Consider the following 19357-nt stretch of genomic DNA (forward strand, 5'->3'; position numbering starts at 1 on the left):
AGGTATTTCTATTTCCAACCTTCTGAGGAAATGTCATATTGGTTTTCAGAGAGGTTGGAACATTTTGTAATCCCACCAGCAATGCAGGAGTGTCCCAGTCTCTCCACATCCTCACCAGCATTTATTGTCTTCTACTTTTTTTTAATCTTTGCTGTTCTTGCTGATGTGAGATGATATCTCATTGTTGTTTTGATTTGCATCTCTCTTTCTGCTTCTGTTAAAGATTTACAGCCTCGGAAACCCTGTACAGGGTCACTATGAGTCAGAACCGACTCCATGGCACATAACAACAACAACAATGGCTATTTATGGTGTTGGGAGAATATTGAAAGTGCCATGTGCTGCCAAAAGAACCAACAGATCCGTGTTGCAAGAAGTGTAGCCAGAGTGCTCCTTGGAGGCCAGGATGGAAAAACTTTGTCTCTCATACTTCGGACATATTGTCAGGAGGGACCAAGTAGCTGGAGAAGGATATCATGTTTGGTAAGGTGGAGGGTCAGAGAAAAAGAGGGAGAACTCCAACGAGATGGATTGGCCAAGTGGCAGCATCGATGGACTCAAGCGTGGCAATAATAGTGAGGTTGGCCCAAGATCAGGCAATATTTCATTCTGCTGCACATAAGGTCACTATGAGTTGGTACCAACTCGATGGCACCTAACAACAACAACAACAATGGCTAGTGACCGTGAAAATTTCTTTATATGTTTGTTGGTTGCCCGGATCTCCTCCTTGGTGAAGTGTCTGTTCATGTCCTGTGCCCATTTTTAAATTGGGTTATTTGTCTTTTTTCTTGTAGAAGTAGTTTAGTTTTCTACATTATTTTAGAAATGAGTCCCTTGTCTGATGTGTGGTTGCAAAATATTTTTTCCCATTCTGTGAGTTCCCTTTTTACTCTGCTGGTGAAGTCTTTTGATGCACATAAGTTTTTAATTTTTAGTATGTCCCAATCATCTATTTTGCCTACTTTTGTGTAGTTTTCAAAATGTTTGATAGTCTGTGTATTCCCTGAATTAGTGCCCTCACAATTGTCCCTATTTTTTCATTGATGGCTTTCATAATTCTGGGATTCACATTTTGGTCTTTAATCCATGTTGAGTTGGTTTTGGTATAAGGTTGAGGTAAAGGTCTTATTTCAATTTTTGCATATCACTTTCCAGTTCTGCCAGCACCATCTGTTGAAGAGACTATCTATCCCCTCCCCATGTGATTTGTTGTTCCCAGTAGTAGACATATGATTGTCTGATTCAAAGTGGCCAGTATCAGCCCATTTCAGCTCATTAATGCCTAGGATTCGATGTTTATGTGCTCCACTTTATTTTTGACAACTTCCAATTTTCCTAGATTCATACTTCATATATTCCATGTTTCAATTATTAATGGATGTGTACAGTTGTTTCTCATCATTTTGAGTTATGCTCTATCTGCAAATGAAGAGCTCAATAGCTTTATGTCATTCGTGTCATCACGGTTAACTCCATTTTGAGGAGGCAGCTCTTCCCCAGTTGAAGTTTGAGTGTCTTCCAACCTGAGGAGTTTATCTTGTGGCACTACATCTGACAATATTCTGCACTACATGTGACAATATTCTGTTACTCTTCATCATGTTTCAATATTCAATATTCTGGTGGTCTCTGACAGTGTTTCACTGATAGTTAAAAGGTTTTCAATGGCACATTCAAAAGTAGTCCATTTCTCCTTCTTCCTAGTCTGCCTTAGCCTGGAAACTCAGCTGAAATCTATCCATCATGGGTGACTCTGCTAGTATTTAAAATATCCACAGAAATCTTCCAGCATCACAACTATATGCAAGCTATCACAGTACAACAACTGACGGACAAGTGGTAGAATGTTGTCCAGTAAAATTATAAAACAAAACAAATGAAGCATTGATACATGCTTTAAAAAATAAAAAGTAAATGAAACATTGATACAACATAAACAAAAACATTACACAAAGTTAAAGAAACCAGGCACAAAAGGTTACACACTGTATCAATTAACATAAGAAGTATCAAGAATTAGCAAATATCACAGAGACAGAAAGTACATCAGTGGTTGTGAAAATGGGGAGTGTCTGCTAAAAATCTACTGGGTTTCTTTGTGGGATGACAAAAATGTTCTGGAAGTATAGTATGAACTGCTGACCACAAAGTTTGTAGTTCAAACCTACCAGTCACTCTGTGGGAGAAAGATGAAGCTTTCTGCTACAGCACACATTTACAGTTTTGGAAACCCTATACAGGATATCACTATGAGTAGGAATCTACTCGATGGCACAGACTTTGATTTTGAATGGTTTTATTAAAATGAAAATCCACTGGCTTACATTTCTCTTAAAAGGGTAAATTTTGTTATATACATTATATCTCATTAAACTTATGAAAAATTGTAAAAATAAGTACATGAAAAAAATAACCTATATCTATCTTGTTGTTGTTAAGTGCCGTTAGTTAGTTCCGACTCATAACAACCCTGTATAGGTCTTTCAAGGAACGGCTGGTGGGTTTGAACTGTCAACCTTGTGATAAGCAGTCCAGTGCTTATCCAACAGTGCCACACCAAGACTACACACTAAAAATCAGTATTAATCAGGAGCTATGATGTAAACTACATCACATTATTCCTACTTCCAATTCTGTACACTACCAATCGCCTGTCAGTTTGTTGTACTGTGGTGGCTTACAAGTTGCTGTGATACTGGAAGCTATGCCACCAGTATTTTAAATTCAGCAGGGTCACCCATAATAATAAACAGGCTTCAGTGGAGCTTCTAAACGAAGACATACAACAAAGAAGGAGATGTGGACTACTTCTGAATGGTTAGCCATTGAAAACATTCAAAAGCAGTGGAACACGGTTAGATACAGTATCAGAAAATAAAAACCTTATGAGCAGCAGCGGAACACTGTCAGATACAATGCCAGAAGACGAGCCCCTAAGGGTGGACTGTTGTTAGGGCTGTCAAGTCACTTCCAACTTGCAGTGACTCTATGCACAACAGAACAAAACACTGCCTGGACCTACAGTCTCCTCACACTTGTTGTTATGTTTGAGCACACTGATGCTGCCACTGTGTCAGTTCATCTGATTGGGGGTCTTCCTCTTTTTCGCTGACTCTCTACTTCTTCAAGCATGATGTCCATCTGGTACCTCCTGATAACATTATCTGAAGTATGAGAGATAACGTTTCACCATCCTGGCTTCTAAGGAGCATTCTGGATGTCCTCCCAACACAGATTTGTTTTTTCTTCTAGCAATCCATGGTACTTAACAACCACAACTACAACAATCCCTGAGATTTGTGCCCTACTTAAAAACTGTCAACTTTCAGCAATTATTCAAAATCAGAGATAATATGATATGAGGGCAGAGAAACTAGAGTACTAGAAAGGGAACAAACTAAATATAATTTAAAGAGAATGTTGACACTATGTGATAAATGTAACTAATGTCACTGAACAATCTGTATGGAAATTGTCAAATGGAAACCTAACTTGCAGTGTAAACTTTCATCAAAAACTCAATAAATATTATTAAGAAGAAGAAAGACCAGATCTTTCGGTACTGCTTCTGAAAGTCCAAAGCTTTGAAAACCCCTTGGGGCACAGTTTCACTTTGCACATAAGGGTCGCCATAAATCAGAATTGACTTAACAGCAACTAACAAGGTTGCTATGAGTCAGAACCAATGCAATGACATTTAACAACAACAATACAAGCAAAAAGAGACCTAGTAGTGCAATGGTTAAGTGCTTAGCTGCTAACTGAAAAGGTGGGTAGTTTAATCCTACCAGTGGCTTAATGACAGAAAAGAGCTGTCAGGTGATCTGGTCCTCTAAAGACGACAACCTAGGAAACACTAATAAGCAGTTCATCACTAAACTATAAGGCTGTTGAGTCAGAACTGACTGGACTACACACAATATAAACATAGTCTGGAAGTAATCTTCCAGGGGTAGGTTAGTAGCTCCATGACATCGCTAAGAACCTAGACTCCTTCTAGTCACCACTCCACTGTCCCAGTGGTTTGGCCTTCATTCTCATGGTCCAAGGGGGCTAGTGCTCCAGCTACCACACTTTCCACCCAGGCAATGAAAGACTGTTGTTATTGTTAAGTGCTGTCAAGTCGATGAAAGGTAGGAAGGAACAAAAAGGGCAAAAGGTGTGCAGTTAGCTTTTTCAGTTTCCCTATTACTTTTCATTTTGATTTTACTGGACATAGTCACAGGCAAGCTTGAAAATTTACTTATTGCAAATAGCTAAATGCCAAATAAAAGCCTAAGGATGTTATTCTTAACAAAGGGAAAAAAAAGTATTAGGGCAGAACACATCTAGCAGTCTTTGCCACACAGAGCACATCTGGTTCTTAATATTACTCAACTTGATCTTTCCTCAACCCACTCCACAGATTCTGTTAAACATGGCTCCTTGACTTTTGTAACAGCTGTTTCCATGTCTGGAATTATTGTTTATCCCTTTATTACCCAAGAGGCTCCTACTTATCTTTCAAGATTTCTCTCAAACCTTACCTTTACTGTGCTCCTTTCTGACTACTGCAGGAAGAACAAATGCCCCTTCTCTGTGCTTGGCTGCTATGTGAAAGGTTGATGGTTTAAATCCACCAGCTACTCTGTGGGACAAAGATGTGGCAGTTTGCTTCCCTAAAGACTGTTGTTGTTAAGTGTCATTGAGTAGGTTCCAAGCCATGCTGACTCTGTATAGGGTTTCTGAGGAGCAGCCCGTGAGTTTGAACCACCTTGAGGTTCAAACAGACCTTGCAATCCAGTGCATTAGTCAGCTTGGAAACCCGTGGGAAGTTCTACTCTGTCCCATTAGGTTGTTATGAGCCAGGATGCACTTGATGGGAATGGGTTTTGTGGGGTTTTTTGTTTTTGTACTATCACAGCATTTTTTGGTCACAGTTGTTAAAGCACCTATTTCATATTTTGAGTTATACTTAAGTATCTGTCTATAGCATCAGATTGAGTTCTTTCAGAATAAGGGTATTATACTTGTATCTTGTGGGAGAAAATGAAGGTTTCTGCTTCTTCAAAGATGTAAAGCCTCAGAAACCCTATATAGGGTCGCTGTGAGTTGAAACTGACTCACTGGCACTTAACAACAACAATAACAACTTGCATTTTAAGACTAGCACAAAGCCCACACATATTGGGTGTTGAATTAATGGCTAATAGATGAATGATTTTAACTTCATGCAACAGATAGGAAACAATCACCAGCATTTTTGAGTGAAATAGTAACACAATGTTTATCTATGAGGGAGAAGGGTTGCAGAAACAATACTAACTGTCTGGACTAGGATGATGGTAGTAGGTAAGGAGAGCAAAGAAGAGGGGAAAGAAAGTTATCTGAGAAAGAATACAGAATTCAGTGACTGGACTGAGTTGAACAGTGTGCCCCCCAAATTCCTGTCTACTTAGAACTTTAGAATGTGACCTTATTTGGAAAAAAAGATCTTTGTAGATATAATTAAAGTAAGAATTGAAAAGAGGTCATATTAGATTAGGGTGGGCCCCAAATCCAGTGAGAGTATCCACATTAAGAGACAGAGACAGAGACAGAGAAAGTAGTGATGGGAGACAGATGCACAGACAGAAGTGATGCATCTGTATATAACAACGAATACCTAAAACTGATGACAACCATCAGTAGCTAGGAGAGAGGCTTGGGATGGTTTCTACCTTAGAGCCCACAAAGGAACCTAACCCTGTTGACACTTTGATTTTGGACTTCTGAACTAAACTGTGAGAGAATAAATTTCTGTTGTTTAAAATCACCCAGTTTGTGGCAAATTATATCATTTAAACTGCAAGGTCGGTGGTTCAAGCTCACCAGCTGCTCCTTTGAAACCCTATACAAGGTTGCTATGGGTCAGAATTGACTTGACAGCACTTAACAATAACAACAACAATTGTAGGGAAAGGAGTGAGGGTCAAAGACAGGTTCAAGGTGTCCAACTTGAATACTAGAGCCGTAAACAAAAACAAGAAATTGGGAAGAAGAAATTAGAAAAAAGAAAAGTTTATTTTATACATGTTCAATTTAAGATGATGGCAATAATGCTAAACAGGAAATTGAAATTCAAGAGAGTCATTAGTGGTAGATTAAGTTAATACTGAGTTTGTTGTTAAGGGCTGTCAAGTCAGTTCCGACTCATAGTGACCCTGTAATTGGGTTTCCAAGGAGTGGTTGGTAGGTTTGAATTATTGGCTTTGTGGTTCAAACTGACCTTGCAGTCCAGTGCTTATCCTACAGCACCATCACTGAGCTAGAGCCTTGAAAACTAATTCAACAAGTAAACAAGCACACTAAAGAACAGAAAGTACAGGCATTAGGAGATAATTGAGAACAGAATCTTGGGACACGTTCAAGGCAAGAGATAAGAGAGAAAAGATAACTTAATATATAAAAAGGGAGAGATTGAAAAAGAATAAAGCAGCAAGCGTGGTAAAAGTTAACAGTTAAGGAAGCTCGGGATACTGTGTACTATATTTGCAATGTTTTTGTTTAAGTCTTCAATTATGGAAAAAAAAAAAAAAAAAAAGGACTGATTAGGAATAGAAGAAAGCTAGGAGAGCACAGGACACTGTGGAAACCATGAAGTTTAATATATCAAGAATGGTGAAAGACAGGTTGCATGGGGCTAAGATGAAAGTGAGAGGTTTAAAGTAAACCTAATGGTTGATACATGCCATCTAGAAAAAAAAGAAAGAGAAAGAGTGTCTCCATTTGTACAACAACCAGCATTAACTAATTTAAGAAGGATTAAGCCTGGAGGCTCCATATGATAACACTGGACTGTTAAACTCAAGGTTGGTGGTTCGAGCCCACCAGCCACTCCATGGGAGATACACGAGGCTTTCTGCTTCCACAAAGACGTACAGCCTCAGCAACTCTATACAAGGTTGCTATGAGTCCACCAGCTGCTCTGTGGGACAAAAGATGAGGCTTTCTGTTCTCACAAAGAGTTACAGCCTTGAAAAACCTACAGAGGGTTGTTTTGAATTGGAACTGACTCAACAGCACACAACCACTACCACCACCACCACCACCATTCTAGCTGGCAAGGTCCATGTGTATAGTTGCCATTAATAGTTGTTTAAAAAGGTTATTTGTGATGAATGTCATTGGTCTCGAAAATTCTATCATGCAATCTCCAGCATCATTTCTATCACCAACACCTTATTTTCCAACTACTGATCCTTCCTTTTTGTTTCCAATTTTCACATTCTGATCACCAGTAGTTATCAATGTATCTTGATTGTATGTTTGACCATTTTTAGACTGAACAAGTTGGTGGAATTCTTCAATTTCTGTATCATTAGCTTTAGTGTTTGGTACATAAATTGCAGTTAGTTGTATTAATTGGTCTTCTTTGTAGGCATATAGATATGATCCTATCACAGACAGTGCTGTACTTCATGAAATGTTGATTTGTTCTTTTTGATTAATGCAATACCATCCCTCTTTAAGGGTATATGGCATGACTTAGGCAATAGGTTTCACTTTACATAGTTACCTCTTCTTTAGCCCTTCTAAGTCTGTTAAGAGCCCCCATCCCACCCCCAGGTACACTCATGATTGGTGGTTGTTGTGTGCCACCTAGCTGGTTCTGACTCACAGTCATACATACTATACAGGGTTTCTGAGGCTGTAAATCTTCACGGAAGCAGAGAGCCTCATCTTTCTCCTGCAGAACAATTGATAGATTCGAACTACTGACCCTGAGGTTAGCAGCCCAGTTTGTAATCTATTACACTACTAGTGTTCATTAGTACACTCATTTGTTGTTGTTGTTAAGTGAAGTTGGGTCGGTTCTGACTAATAGCAACACTGTGTACGGTTTCCGAGGAATGCCTGGTGAGTTTGAACCACCCACTCTGTGGTTCAAACTGACCTTGAAGTCGAGCACTTACCTTATGGTGCCACACCAGGACTGCTAGTACATTCATGTTGTTGTTGTTAAGTGCAGTCGAGTCTATCCCGACTCATGGTGATCTGGTATAGGGTTTCCGATGAAGGGCTGATGACCCTGTGGTCAAGTGCTCATCCTAGAGTGCCACGCCAAGACTCCAGTATAGTCAAAGCACTGGGCAAATCCTACTATAACACTGTATGTTATATTACTAGTTGTTTTCCCATACTTTCATAAAGGCACCACGGTCACCTGTGTATCCTCTGTACTTAGCATAGTGATTCCATGTGTGTCAAAGTATAGCTATGTTCCACACGATTTTCACTGACTATATTTTTTTAAGTAGATGCCAAACCTTATTTCTAAAAAACCTTTAAGTGAACTAAAACTTCTAATCTTTGGTTTGCAGCTACACATTTTAACAGTCTATAGCACTGTTGTTGTTGTTAAGTGCCATTGAGTCAGTTCCGACCCATAGCGACCCTGTCTGTATAGGGTTTCCGAGGAGTGACTGGTGAGCTTGAACCACTGACCTTGCAGTTCAAACGGCTTTTCAGTCTGGTGCATTAACCCACAGCGCCACACCAGCACTAGGTACTCCTTATAGATGACAGGCCTCAATAAAACTGTTTTGAAAAAAGAATGCCATTTATTTTCATGTGTCCAAGTTTTCCAAGAAACTTGCCACTTGAGACCTTCTATTTTGTATCGTTCCAAATAGGTTACTTGTTCTACACTAATAAAACAAAGCACCACTGTTCTGTCAGTTTACCATATTGTGGTGGCTTGTGTGTTGCTGTGAGTCCGGAGCTATGCCATGGGTATTTTAAATACCAGCAGGGTCAACCATGGTGGACAGGTTTCAGCTGAATTTCCAGATGAAGACTGACTAGGAAGGAGAGACCGGCTACTTCTAAATATTTACTCACTGAAAATTTTATGAACAGCAGTGGAACACTGTCAGCACCAGAATATTGAATATTGAAACATAATGAAGCAAACCAGATATAGTGCCAGAATACGAGCCCCTCAGGTAGGAAGGCACTCAAAATTCCACTGGAGAAGAGCTGCTCCTCAAAGTCAAGTTTATCGTGAGGTGGCGAAAGGAGTACAGCCTTTGGGACCTTCATTTGTTGATGGGGCACAACTCAAAATGAGGAGAAACAGCTATAAACATCCATTAATAATTAGAACATAGAATGTACAAAGTATAAATCTAGGCAAATTGGAAATCATCAAAAATGAAATGGAACATATAAACATCAATATCATAAGCATTACTGAGCTGAAAGGGACTGGTATTGGCCATATTGAATCTGACAATCACATGGTTTACTATGCTGGAAATGACAAATTGAAGAGGAATGGTGTTGCATTCATCATCAAAAAGAACCTATCAAGATCATCTTGAAATACAATGCTGTCTGTGATAGGGTAATATCCATATACCTATAAGGAAGACGAGTACTACTACTATTATTCAAATTTATACACCAACCACTAAAGCCAGTGAGGATGAAACTGAAGAATTCTACTCATTTCTTCAGTCCAAAATTGAGCAAACATGAAATCACAATGTACTGATAATTACTGTTGATAAGACTGCAAATGTTAGAAACAAAGAGGAAGGATCAGTTACTGGAAAATACGGCCTTGGTGATAGAAATGATGCTGGAGATTGTATGATAGAGTTCGCAAGGACAATGACTTCTTCATTGCAAATACCTTTTTAAAATAACATATAAGATGACTATATACATGAACCTCACCAGATAGAATACAAAGAAATCAAATTGACTATTGTTGTTGTTGTTGTTAAGTGCCGTCGAGTCGGTTCCGACCCATAGCGACCCTGTACAGGGTTTCCGAGGGTGTAAATCCTTACGGGAGTAGAAAGCCTCATCTTTCTCCCGCGGAGCGGCTGGTAGTTTCGAACCGCTGACCTTAAGGTTCGCAGCCCGATTCGTAACCACTACGGACTATATCTGTGGTAAAAGATGGTGGGGAAGCGCCAATCATCAACCAAAACAAAGTCAGGTCAGACTGTGGAACAGACCATCAATTACTCATATGCAAGTTCAGACTGAAGTTGAAGAAAATTATAACAAGTCCAAGGAAGCTAAAATATGACCTTAAACATATCCCCCCTGAATTAAGAGATCACCTCAAAAACAATTTTGATGCATTATGACACTAAGGACCGAAGACCAGAATTGTGGGATGACATCAAAATCATCATACAGGAAGAATGCAAAAGGTCATTAAGAAGACAAAAATGTATGCCAGAAGAGACTCTGAAACTTGCTCTCCAGTATAGAGATGCTAAAGCAAATTGGTAGAAATGAGGAGGTAGAAGAGCTGAGCAGAAAGTTTCAAAGGTCAGCTTGAGAAGACAGAATCAAATATTATAATGAAATGTGCAAAGACCTGGAGTTAGAAAACCAAAAGGGAACACACTCAGCATTTCTTAAGCTGAGGGAACTGAAAACATTCAAGTCTGGACTTGAAATATTGAAGGATTCTATGCGGAAAATACTGAATGATGCAGAAAGCATCAAAAGAAGATGGAAGGCATACAGTCACTGTACCAAGAAGAAATGGTCGATGTTCAACCATTTCAAGAAGTAGCATATGATCAAGAGCCAGTGATATACCAGAGGGTGTGGAGGAAGGTAGAATCTCCACTGAGTAGTATCCAATCTGTCTAGGCGGGGCTGATGAAATGAAATGCGGATAGGTCTCTTGTGATACAATAGTGAATAATTGTTATCAGGACTGATTGTGAGGGTTGGAAATGTAAAGGTAGATGTTTTGTAGCTAGGAGGGAAGTGAGTAACTTTTCAGTCTAGGAGCAGAGGTCCCTGGGACCATCAAGGGAGAAGAGTGGAGAGCGGGACCCTACCCAGAGAAGCAGTGGGGGGTGCCTGAGATAGAGGCAGAGACAATGACGAGGAGAGATGGAACAGCTGGGGCCTTTAGACACATAGAGGGAGAGGGGCTGTGTGCTGACAATCAGGGGGCAGGCTTGCAGAGTATACATTTTGGTTGGTTGATGATGCATGTAGGGGATTGTAACCATGCAATGAAACGATATATGATAGGATGAATGTAAAACTAATGTCTTCCCATGTAAACTATCACATAATTCAATATAAAACATTAAAAAAAAAAAAAAAAGCCAGTGATATTGAAAGATGAAGTCCAAGTTGCACTGAAGGCATTGGCAAAGAACAAAGAAAGCACCAGGAACTGGTGCAACATAAATTGAAGTCTTTCAACAAACTGATGCAGCACTCATTCATCTATGCAAGGAAATGTGGAAGACAACTAACTGGCCAACTGACTGGAAGAGATCAATATGTTTGCCTATCCAAAGAGGTGACTCAGTGGAATACAGAAATCATAGGACAGTATCATTAATATTTCATGCAAATAAAGTCTTTCGCTGTACCCATACATTGACAGAGAACTTCCAGAGGTTCAAGCTGGATTCAGAAGAGGATGTGGAATAAGGGATATTATTGCTGACATCAGATGGATCTTTGCTGAAAGCAGAGAATACCAGAAAGATGTTTACCTGTGCTTTATTGACTATGCAAAGGCTTTCGATTGTGTGGATCATAACAAGCTATAGAGAACATTGTGAAGAAAGAGTATTCTGGAACACTTAACTGTGCCCATGAGGAAGCTGTACACAGGACCAAGAGGCAGTTGTTCAAACAGAACAAAGGCATACTGAATGGCTTAAAATTATGAAAGATGTGCACCAGGGTTGCATTCTTTCCCCACACTTATCCAATCTGCATGCTGAGCAAGTAATTAGATAAGATGGATTATATGAAGAAAAACGTAGCACTGGGATTGGGGGAAGAGTAATGAACAACCTGCGACATGCAGATGATACAACCTTGCTTGCTGAAAATTAAGAGGACTTAATATACTTCCTGATGACAATGAAAGACCACAGCCTTCAGTATCGGTTGTATCTCAATGGAGAAAAAAATTGAAGTTGCCAAAGACTTCCTTTCACTCTGATCAACCATCAACACTCATGGAAGCAGCAGTCGAGAAATCAAGCATTAGACAAATTTGCACAAGATGTGTTTAAAGTGTTGAAGAGCAAAGATGTCAGTTTGAGGACTAAGGTGCACCTGATCCAAGTCATGGTATTTACAATAACTTCATATGTGTACTAAAGTTGTACGTGAATAAGGAAGACCATAAAAGAATTGATGCATTTGAATTATGATGTTGGAGGCGAATATTAAAAGTACCATGGACTGCCAAAAGAAAACACAAATCTGTACTGGAAGAAGTACAGCAAGAATGCTCCTTAGAAGCCATCTCTCATACTTTGGATATATTATCCGGAGGGTCCAGTCCCTAGAGAAGGATATCATATTTGGTAAAATGGAGGGTCGGAGAAAAAGAACATACAATGAGGTTTATTAGTACAGTGGCGGCAGCAATGGGCTTTGGCTTAGCAACGATTGTGAGATTGCCAAGGAACAGGGCAGTGTTTTGTTCTGTTGTGCTTAGGGTTGCTGTGAGTCAGTGCTGATTTGATGGCACCTAACAACAACAATAAAACACACTGTATTTTCAGTTCAAAGTACTTAGAACATTTCTTAATGAATAACTGTTTAAAATATCCCTCATGGTGAGGCATTTTTAGAGAAGGCCAAAAACTACTTATTGTTATACTATATGCCTAGATGGGAGTGTGGTGGCTTCATACGTAAAGCTGTTGTTGGTGCTATGTGCCATGGAGTCAGTTCCGATTCATAGCAACCCTGTACAGGTTTCCGAGGCTATAAATCATTACTTGGACTATAAACCAAAAAAACCACAAGGTCCACGGTCTGAGGCCATTGGCAGCTCTGCAGAACAAAGATGAGCTTTCTGCTCCTTAGAAGATTTAAAGCCTCCGAAACCCTGTACAGGAGGATCGCTATAAGTTGTAGTCTATTCCAAGGTACTTAATAGCAAATGCCTGGTCCAGTAAGTGACAGGTACAGGTCGCAAACGGCCATGCTGGTGGCACTTAGGTTACGCATGGCTGACCCTTGAGAACTGTTCATGGAACAGGAGCGTGCATTACCATGAATCAGAGAGCAAGTCCTCAGGGTTAGGACCAGGACAAGACAGGCACTTCCCAACCTGTTAACATTCAGGCCTCATCGCCTCCATAGTCTCAAAAAGTGCTACTTTTGGCAAGTGATGTTGCTGGGACGTGGTTTCCTTGGTTTCTAGGATTCTGTGCACCTTCTGGTTAGCCGAATAAACCTTTCCCTCTCTGGATGATTATAGTTCAGTATAGGCTTTGGCATCCCCTACCTTTCCTGGTAGCATATTGGTTACGAATCGGGCTGTTAATTGAAAGGTCAGCAGTTCGAAACTACCACCTGTTCCGCGGGAGAAAGACGAGGCTTTCTGCTTCCGTAATGATTTACAGCCTCGGAAACCCTGTACAGACTCGCTATGAGTCAGAACCGACTCTACGGTACATAACAACAACAACAACCTTTCCTGGGAATGTGACATGGGTCCCTCAAACAAAATTGTCTGGAGAAGAAACGGGCAGAACTCAAATTTCTGGTTTGCATGATGGATGAACACTCTGTAGCCCAGTAGTATCAAGAAGCAGTAACCACACAGATGCTTCCTTCCCTCCCTCCTCTGCACCTGCACGAACCCTCGACTCACACCCCGCCCCGTGTTCTTCCCCACCTCCCCGTCCCCCGGGTTGGTCGCAGGGCTATTCAGAGACCACATCCACTATGGAGAGTCTGGCACTCCAGCTGCAGATAACTTTAGCAAGGTTGAGGACTTACTCTCCCCTTCGGCTTCACACCCACCCCTATCCGAGCCCTGTCACCTTGGCCGCTTGACCCATGGCTCTTCCTGCGTCTGTAGCGGTCGAGTCGCCACGCCTCCTGGCAACCAATCCGTGCAGAGCAAGGACTCTCCAACTCCCTGTAGCCACTGTGCTAGCGCGCCGCAACCAATCACCACGTAGCATCTTCGTTGTAGCCCCGCCCTCCTTGAAGGGATGCGGGAACAGTGTTTGCAAAGTGGCTTCTAATTGGTAAAGCCGCGAAAAACTACGGAGTTCAATTACTGGAGATGGGACCGGAAACACGTTATGCCTTTTAGTGAGGAGCAGAGCCTCTTCCGGTCTTGTTTGGACATCCTCGGAGAGTGTGTTGGGATTAACGGATTCCTTCTGCAACTAAATGCTTGAGCCGTGTATTTGTTGTTGTTGTTGTTAAGTGCCGTTGAGTCGGTTCCGACCCATAGCGACCCTGTACAGGGTTTCCGAGGGAGTAAATCTTTACGGGAGTAGAAAGCCTCATCTTTCTCCCGCGGAGCGGCTGCTAGTTTCGAACCACTGACCTTAAGGTTCGCAGCCCGATTCGTAACCACTACGCTACCAGAGCCGTGTATTAAAGAACCTTATTTTAACGTCTCCCAATTAGTGAGGTTGGTCCAGGATCGGGCAGTGTTTAACAACAACAACAAACCTTCAGAATGGATGAAATGGCACCTAACAACAATTGTGACCGTCTCCCTGAGAACAAGCATGAGTAAGAACCAGTTCCTAACAACTACAGCAAACACTGGAACATTAACTTTTTTTTTTTTTTTTTGAAACATTCACTCTTTTAGAGACCCATTTGTAGTAGGGGGGACTTAAAAAAAAAAGTTAGTGGAAAAATTCCATTATCTTTCTCTTCCATTTCGCATGAACTTTTTAAAGCCCCCTCGTAGATTTTCTCATTTCATCCACTCTGAAGGTTTGTTGTTGTTAAGTGTCTTCAAGTCGATTCTGACCCATAGCGACCCTGTATAGGGTTTCCAAGGAGCAGCTGGTGAGCTTAAACTGCCTACCTTGTATGGGTTATTTGCCCGAGATCACATGGCTTATAAATGCACATCTGGGTTATCAACGTAGCATGCCTGATCCCAAAGCCTATGCCCTAGTGTGACATTGTGGGCTAAAGCACTGGACACAAGGTCGGTTTAAACCACAAGGTCAACGGTTCAAACTCAACAGCCGCTTCGTGGAAACCCTATACAGGGTGGCTATGTGTCTGCACCGACTCCATGGCACTTAACAACAATACATGTGCTACTCCTTGGAATTGCTGGTCAATGAAGAGTTCGGAAATACATAATGTTAGATAAGGTATCAACCAGAAACAAACATTTATTTGCGTTTAAACTTATATCCTTGGATCAAGAAAATTCTCAACCTTGTTCCCATTGCATAATTGTTGATTGTGTTCCCTACCCCTACTATCTGGAATTGCACTGTAGGATAAGCACTGAACTGCTAACTTCAAGGTGGGTGGTTCAAACCTACCAGCCACTACTTAGAATATATACAATATCACTATATACAGTTGTCACTATGAGTTGGAACTGACTGGACAGCACTTAACACAATCAGATTACCTTTTAGATACAATTTATTAAAAATGAAGGTTTGGGCTGATGTATCTCCAAGGATCTTTTTCTTTATAATTTGTGACATCTTAGAGAATACTGGCAAGTTATCATGACAAAGATAATAGTTGACTTTTTTTGTTTTTATTAAGATGCATTCAACTTACAGAAGACTTTTAGAGTAATCAAGTAGTGAAACTAACTTCACTGGTATTGCTTTTTGTCCAGAAAACAATACATTCTCTCCTGTGACATTACATTATAGTGCCTTCTGAGTGTTAACAAAGTATTATTTTCATTTCAGTTTAAGATGATAACCTAATTTCCTAAAAATTGGTAATTTGTTGTGATGAGTTTTGGCAAGCTAGGGTCCTGTATTCACTTATCCCAAACCCCTCATTTGCCAATATTTGATAATACTGTTCCTAAGAGTGCCTAGTAAGGAGCTCTGGTAGCGTAGTGGTTACGAATTGGGCTGCTAATCTCATGGTCAGCAGTTTGAAACTACCAGCTGTTCCGTGGGAGAAAGACGAGGCATTCTGCTTCCATAAAGATTTACAGCCTCGGAAACGGGTCACTATGAGTCAGAACCGACTCCATGGTACTTAACAATAAAGAGTGTCAAGTACTGAGGGTTATCTTAGATAAATTCATATATAGTTTCTTCAGTTGTTCTATAAATGAGCTAGCTCTTTACAATCCTGATTGTGCTGTGAACATACTTGGCTTGTCTACATGTCAAAGTGTAGGAACCAGAACTGAACAGAAAATTCTAACAAGTTCATCGTGTAATTTCATGAAGTTCTATAGTGGGCAGAATAATGGTCTTCCAAAACAAAAAACAAAAAATCATAGCATCAGGATTGGAGGAAGACTTACTAACTACCTGTGATATACAGATGATACTACCTTGCTTGCTGAAAGTGAAGAGGACTTAAAACATTTACTGATGAAGATCACAGACCACAGCCTTTGGTATGGGTTGTACCTTAGTGAAAAGAAAACAAAAATTCTTACCCTGGACCAATAAACAACATTCCTATAAATGGAGAAAAGATTGAAGTTGTCAAAAACTTCCTTTTGCTCAGATCAACCATGAACACTCATGGAAGAAGCAGTAAATAAATCATATGACATATTGTATTAGGCTGCACAAGTCCTCTTTAAAGCGTTGAAGAGGAAAGATGCCAGTTTGATGACTAAGGTACACCTGAACCAAGCCATGGTATTTTCAATACCTCATATGCATGTGAAAATTGGACGGTGAATAAGGAAGACCATAAAAGAATTGACGCATTTGAGTTATGATGCTGGAGGAGAACATTAAAAGTACCATGGAATGCCTAAAGATCTGTGTTGGAAGTACAGCCCGAATGCTCCTTGGAAGCCAGGATGGCCAGACTTTATGTCTCATACTCCAGCCATATTATCAGAAGGGACCAGTCACTGGAGAAGGGTAACATGGTTAGTGAAGTGGGGGGTCAAAGAAAAAGAAGACCCCCAACAAAATAGATTAGTACAATGGTAACAGCAATTGAATCAGGAATAGCAACAATTATGAGGTTTGTGTGGGACAGGGCAGTGTTTTGTTCTGTTGCACATAAGATTGTTACTAGTGGGTATGGACTCATTGGCACCTAACAACAACAAAGACGCCCTTGTGCTAATCCCAAAAGTCTCTGAATATGTTACTTTCTATGGGACAAGAGGCGTTGCAGGTGTTATTAAATTAAGAATTTTGAAATAGGAAGAGTAGTGTGAGTTATCCACGTGGGCCCAATGTAATTATTCAGTAGAAGAAGGAAGCAAAGTGAAGGTTTGAAGGTGCTATGCTTTTGACTTTGAAGCTGATGGAAGGGGCCACAGGCAAGGAAGGCCTTTAGAAGCTGGAAATGGTAAAGTAATGGATTCTCCCCTAGAGCCTCCAGAAAGAATGTAACCCTGCTGACACCTTGATTTTTTTGCCCAATAAAAATCCAATTTGCCTTCATGATATCCAGAATCCCATCTGCATTTCTCAGTTTATAGTTCCATCCATTTCAAAATTAACGAGGTATCATCTCCAAATCTTTGACTCTCATTTTCCAGTTTTACTTTCCTCTCTCCTTTATTACATTGGAACCACGTGAATTATCTAGGATAGTCTGCCCATCCCAAGTCTCCTCTGACATGTAACATATTTACAGCATTTAGGGATTCAAACATGGACATCTTTGGGGGACCACTATTCTGTCTACCACATGCAGTATGGTTAAAGCCAGTCAATAAGGAAGAAATGGAAGGAAATGAAGTAGGAGACACAGCTATGGACTGATTACATAGGATCCTTTAAGGATTTTGAATTTTATTCTGAATGATAGAAAGTCTTGGAGAATTACCAGCAGGAGTATGACATCATGGTTTATATTTTAAGGAGTCCTGGTATGGAGCTGTAGGATAAGCATTTAATTGCAAGGTCTGTTTGAACCACAAGATTGGCAGTTCAAAATCACCAACTGTTCCTCAAAAACACTACACAGTCGCTATGAGTTGGAATTGACTGGGATGGCATTTAACAAAAACAATAATGACCATGTTGGGTGCTACATGGAAAATGGACTATAGTGGACATAGAAAGGTCAGGTAAGGCTATTATTGAAGTACAAGGTTAAGTAAAAAAGTATTGGTACAAAATCATAGAATTGTTTATTTAAAATACTAAAATGTGAAGCTTTTTTTTTTTTTTTTTTACATATTCTCTATCTACGTTTCTGAAGGCAGTATTACTATCTCTCTAATGTTCCCCATGCCCCCAACGAATTCTGTGCTGTTTGATTTACATCACATTAAAACAGCATTTTTGGCATCCTTGAAGGACTTAATTGTGTTTCTTTTAAATGTTCTATGAGTTTGGGGAATAAAAAGCCTAAAAGGGTAAGATCAGGGCTCTGGGGTGGATGGGGCAAGATTGACCTATGAAATTTTTGTAGGATAGCCTTTGCTACCTTAAAATAATGAGCAGATGCATTGTCATGATGGGAAAAAAATTACCTTGGTGCAATTCTTCTGGTGTTTTTCTCAACTTTGCAGTTTTCATTCCTAATAAGCCCACATGATTGTCCTGTGTCCTTTGAGAAAATATGTCAAGATTTTCCCTTTGGAGTCCCCCAAAACAGTTGCCATAACTTTCTGAGCCCATCTCTCTGCCTTGAATTTAACTGGCTCAACGGATTGGACCTTTTTTGAAGGCACCCTAATGACAAGTGTATTACTGAGAGAACTTGTCTGCAGCCATCCATTGCTCCCAGAGACATGTTTAAACACTTTTTGTTTGGAATTATCTCATGCATGTTCAACTGGAACCCTGTTGGTAATATTTCTGACTTGCCCTCATTCTCTAGGCAAAAGATAGGAGCTTGGATTAAGGTGGTGGAGTGTTTGTTGTTCTTTAGTGCTGTCAAGTTGGTTTGGGCTAATAGCAACCTTGTGTACAGGGTTTCCAAGGACCAGCTGGGGGAGTTGAATTGCCTACCTTGTAGTTCAACCCAATCTTGTGGTCCAGTACTTGTCCTATAGCACACCAGGACTCCAGGGTGGTAAGAGTTGTTAAGTGTCACTGAGTTGCTTCTGACTTACAGTGACCCTATATAGGAGATCTGAGGAGCGGTTGGTGAGCTTGAAGTGCCAATCTTGCAGTTCCAATGGACGTTACAGTACAGAACATTAACCCACAGTGCCACAAAAGTTGCTGTTGTTGCCCTCAGAGCAAACTCCCTTCCAAGACTAAGACTCAATGGGAATACATGCTCTGATTGGTGATGATGCTGGTCACCAATAAGGGGAAGTGAGGGAAAAACAGCAATGAAGCTGTAAGCTAAGTCCTACAATGTTCAATAGACTCCTGTGAACCTAAGTGGAGACCTGGTTGGCCAGCAGTATAGCCAGACCTGGGGACTCTTGGGCCCAGAGTCAGTGACATAGCCACAGAGGACT

General features: G+C 40.5%; 1 protein-coding gene across 1 annotated transcript in view; it reads right to left on the bottom strand.

Moving 5' to 3' along the window:
* The window catches only part of LYRM7 (LYR motif containing 7), a 43507-nt gene extending 29549 nt beyond the window's left edge, over positions 1–13958 (bottom strand). Inside the window, exon 1 of the mRNA XM_006872949.1 lies at positions 13815–13958. Within this exon, the coding sequence (XP_006873011.1) occupies positions 13815–13958 (144 nt within the window). The remainder of the gene's footprint in view (positions 1–13814) is intronic.
* Positions 13959–19357: the final 5399 nt, after the last annotated feature.

This window comes from Chrysochloris asiatica, unplaced genomic scaffold (assembly GCF_000296735.1).
Source record: "Chrysochloris asiatica unplaced genomic scaffold, ChrAsi1.0 scaffold00215, whole genome shotgun sequence".
NCBI lineage: Eukaryota > Metazoa > Chordata > Mammalia > Afrosoricida > Chrysochloridae > Chrysochloris > Chrysochloris asiatica.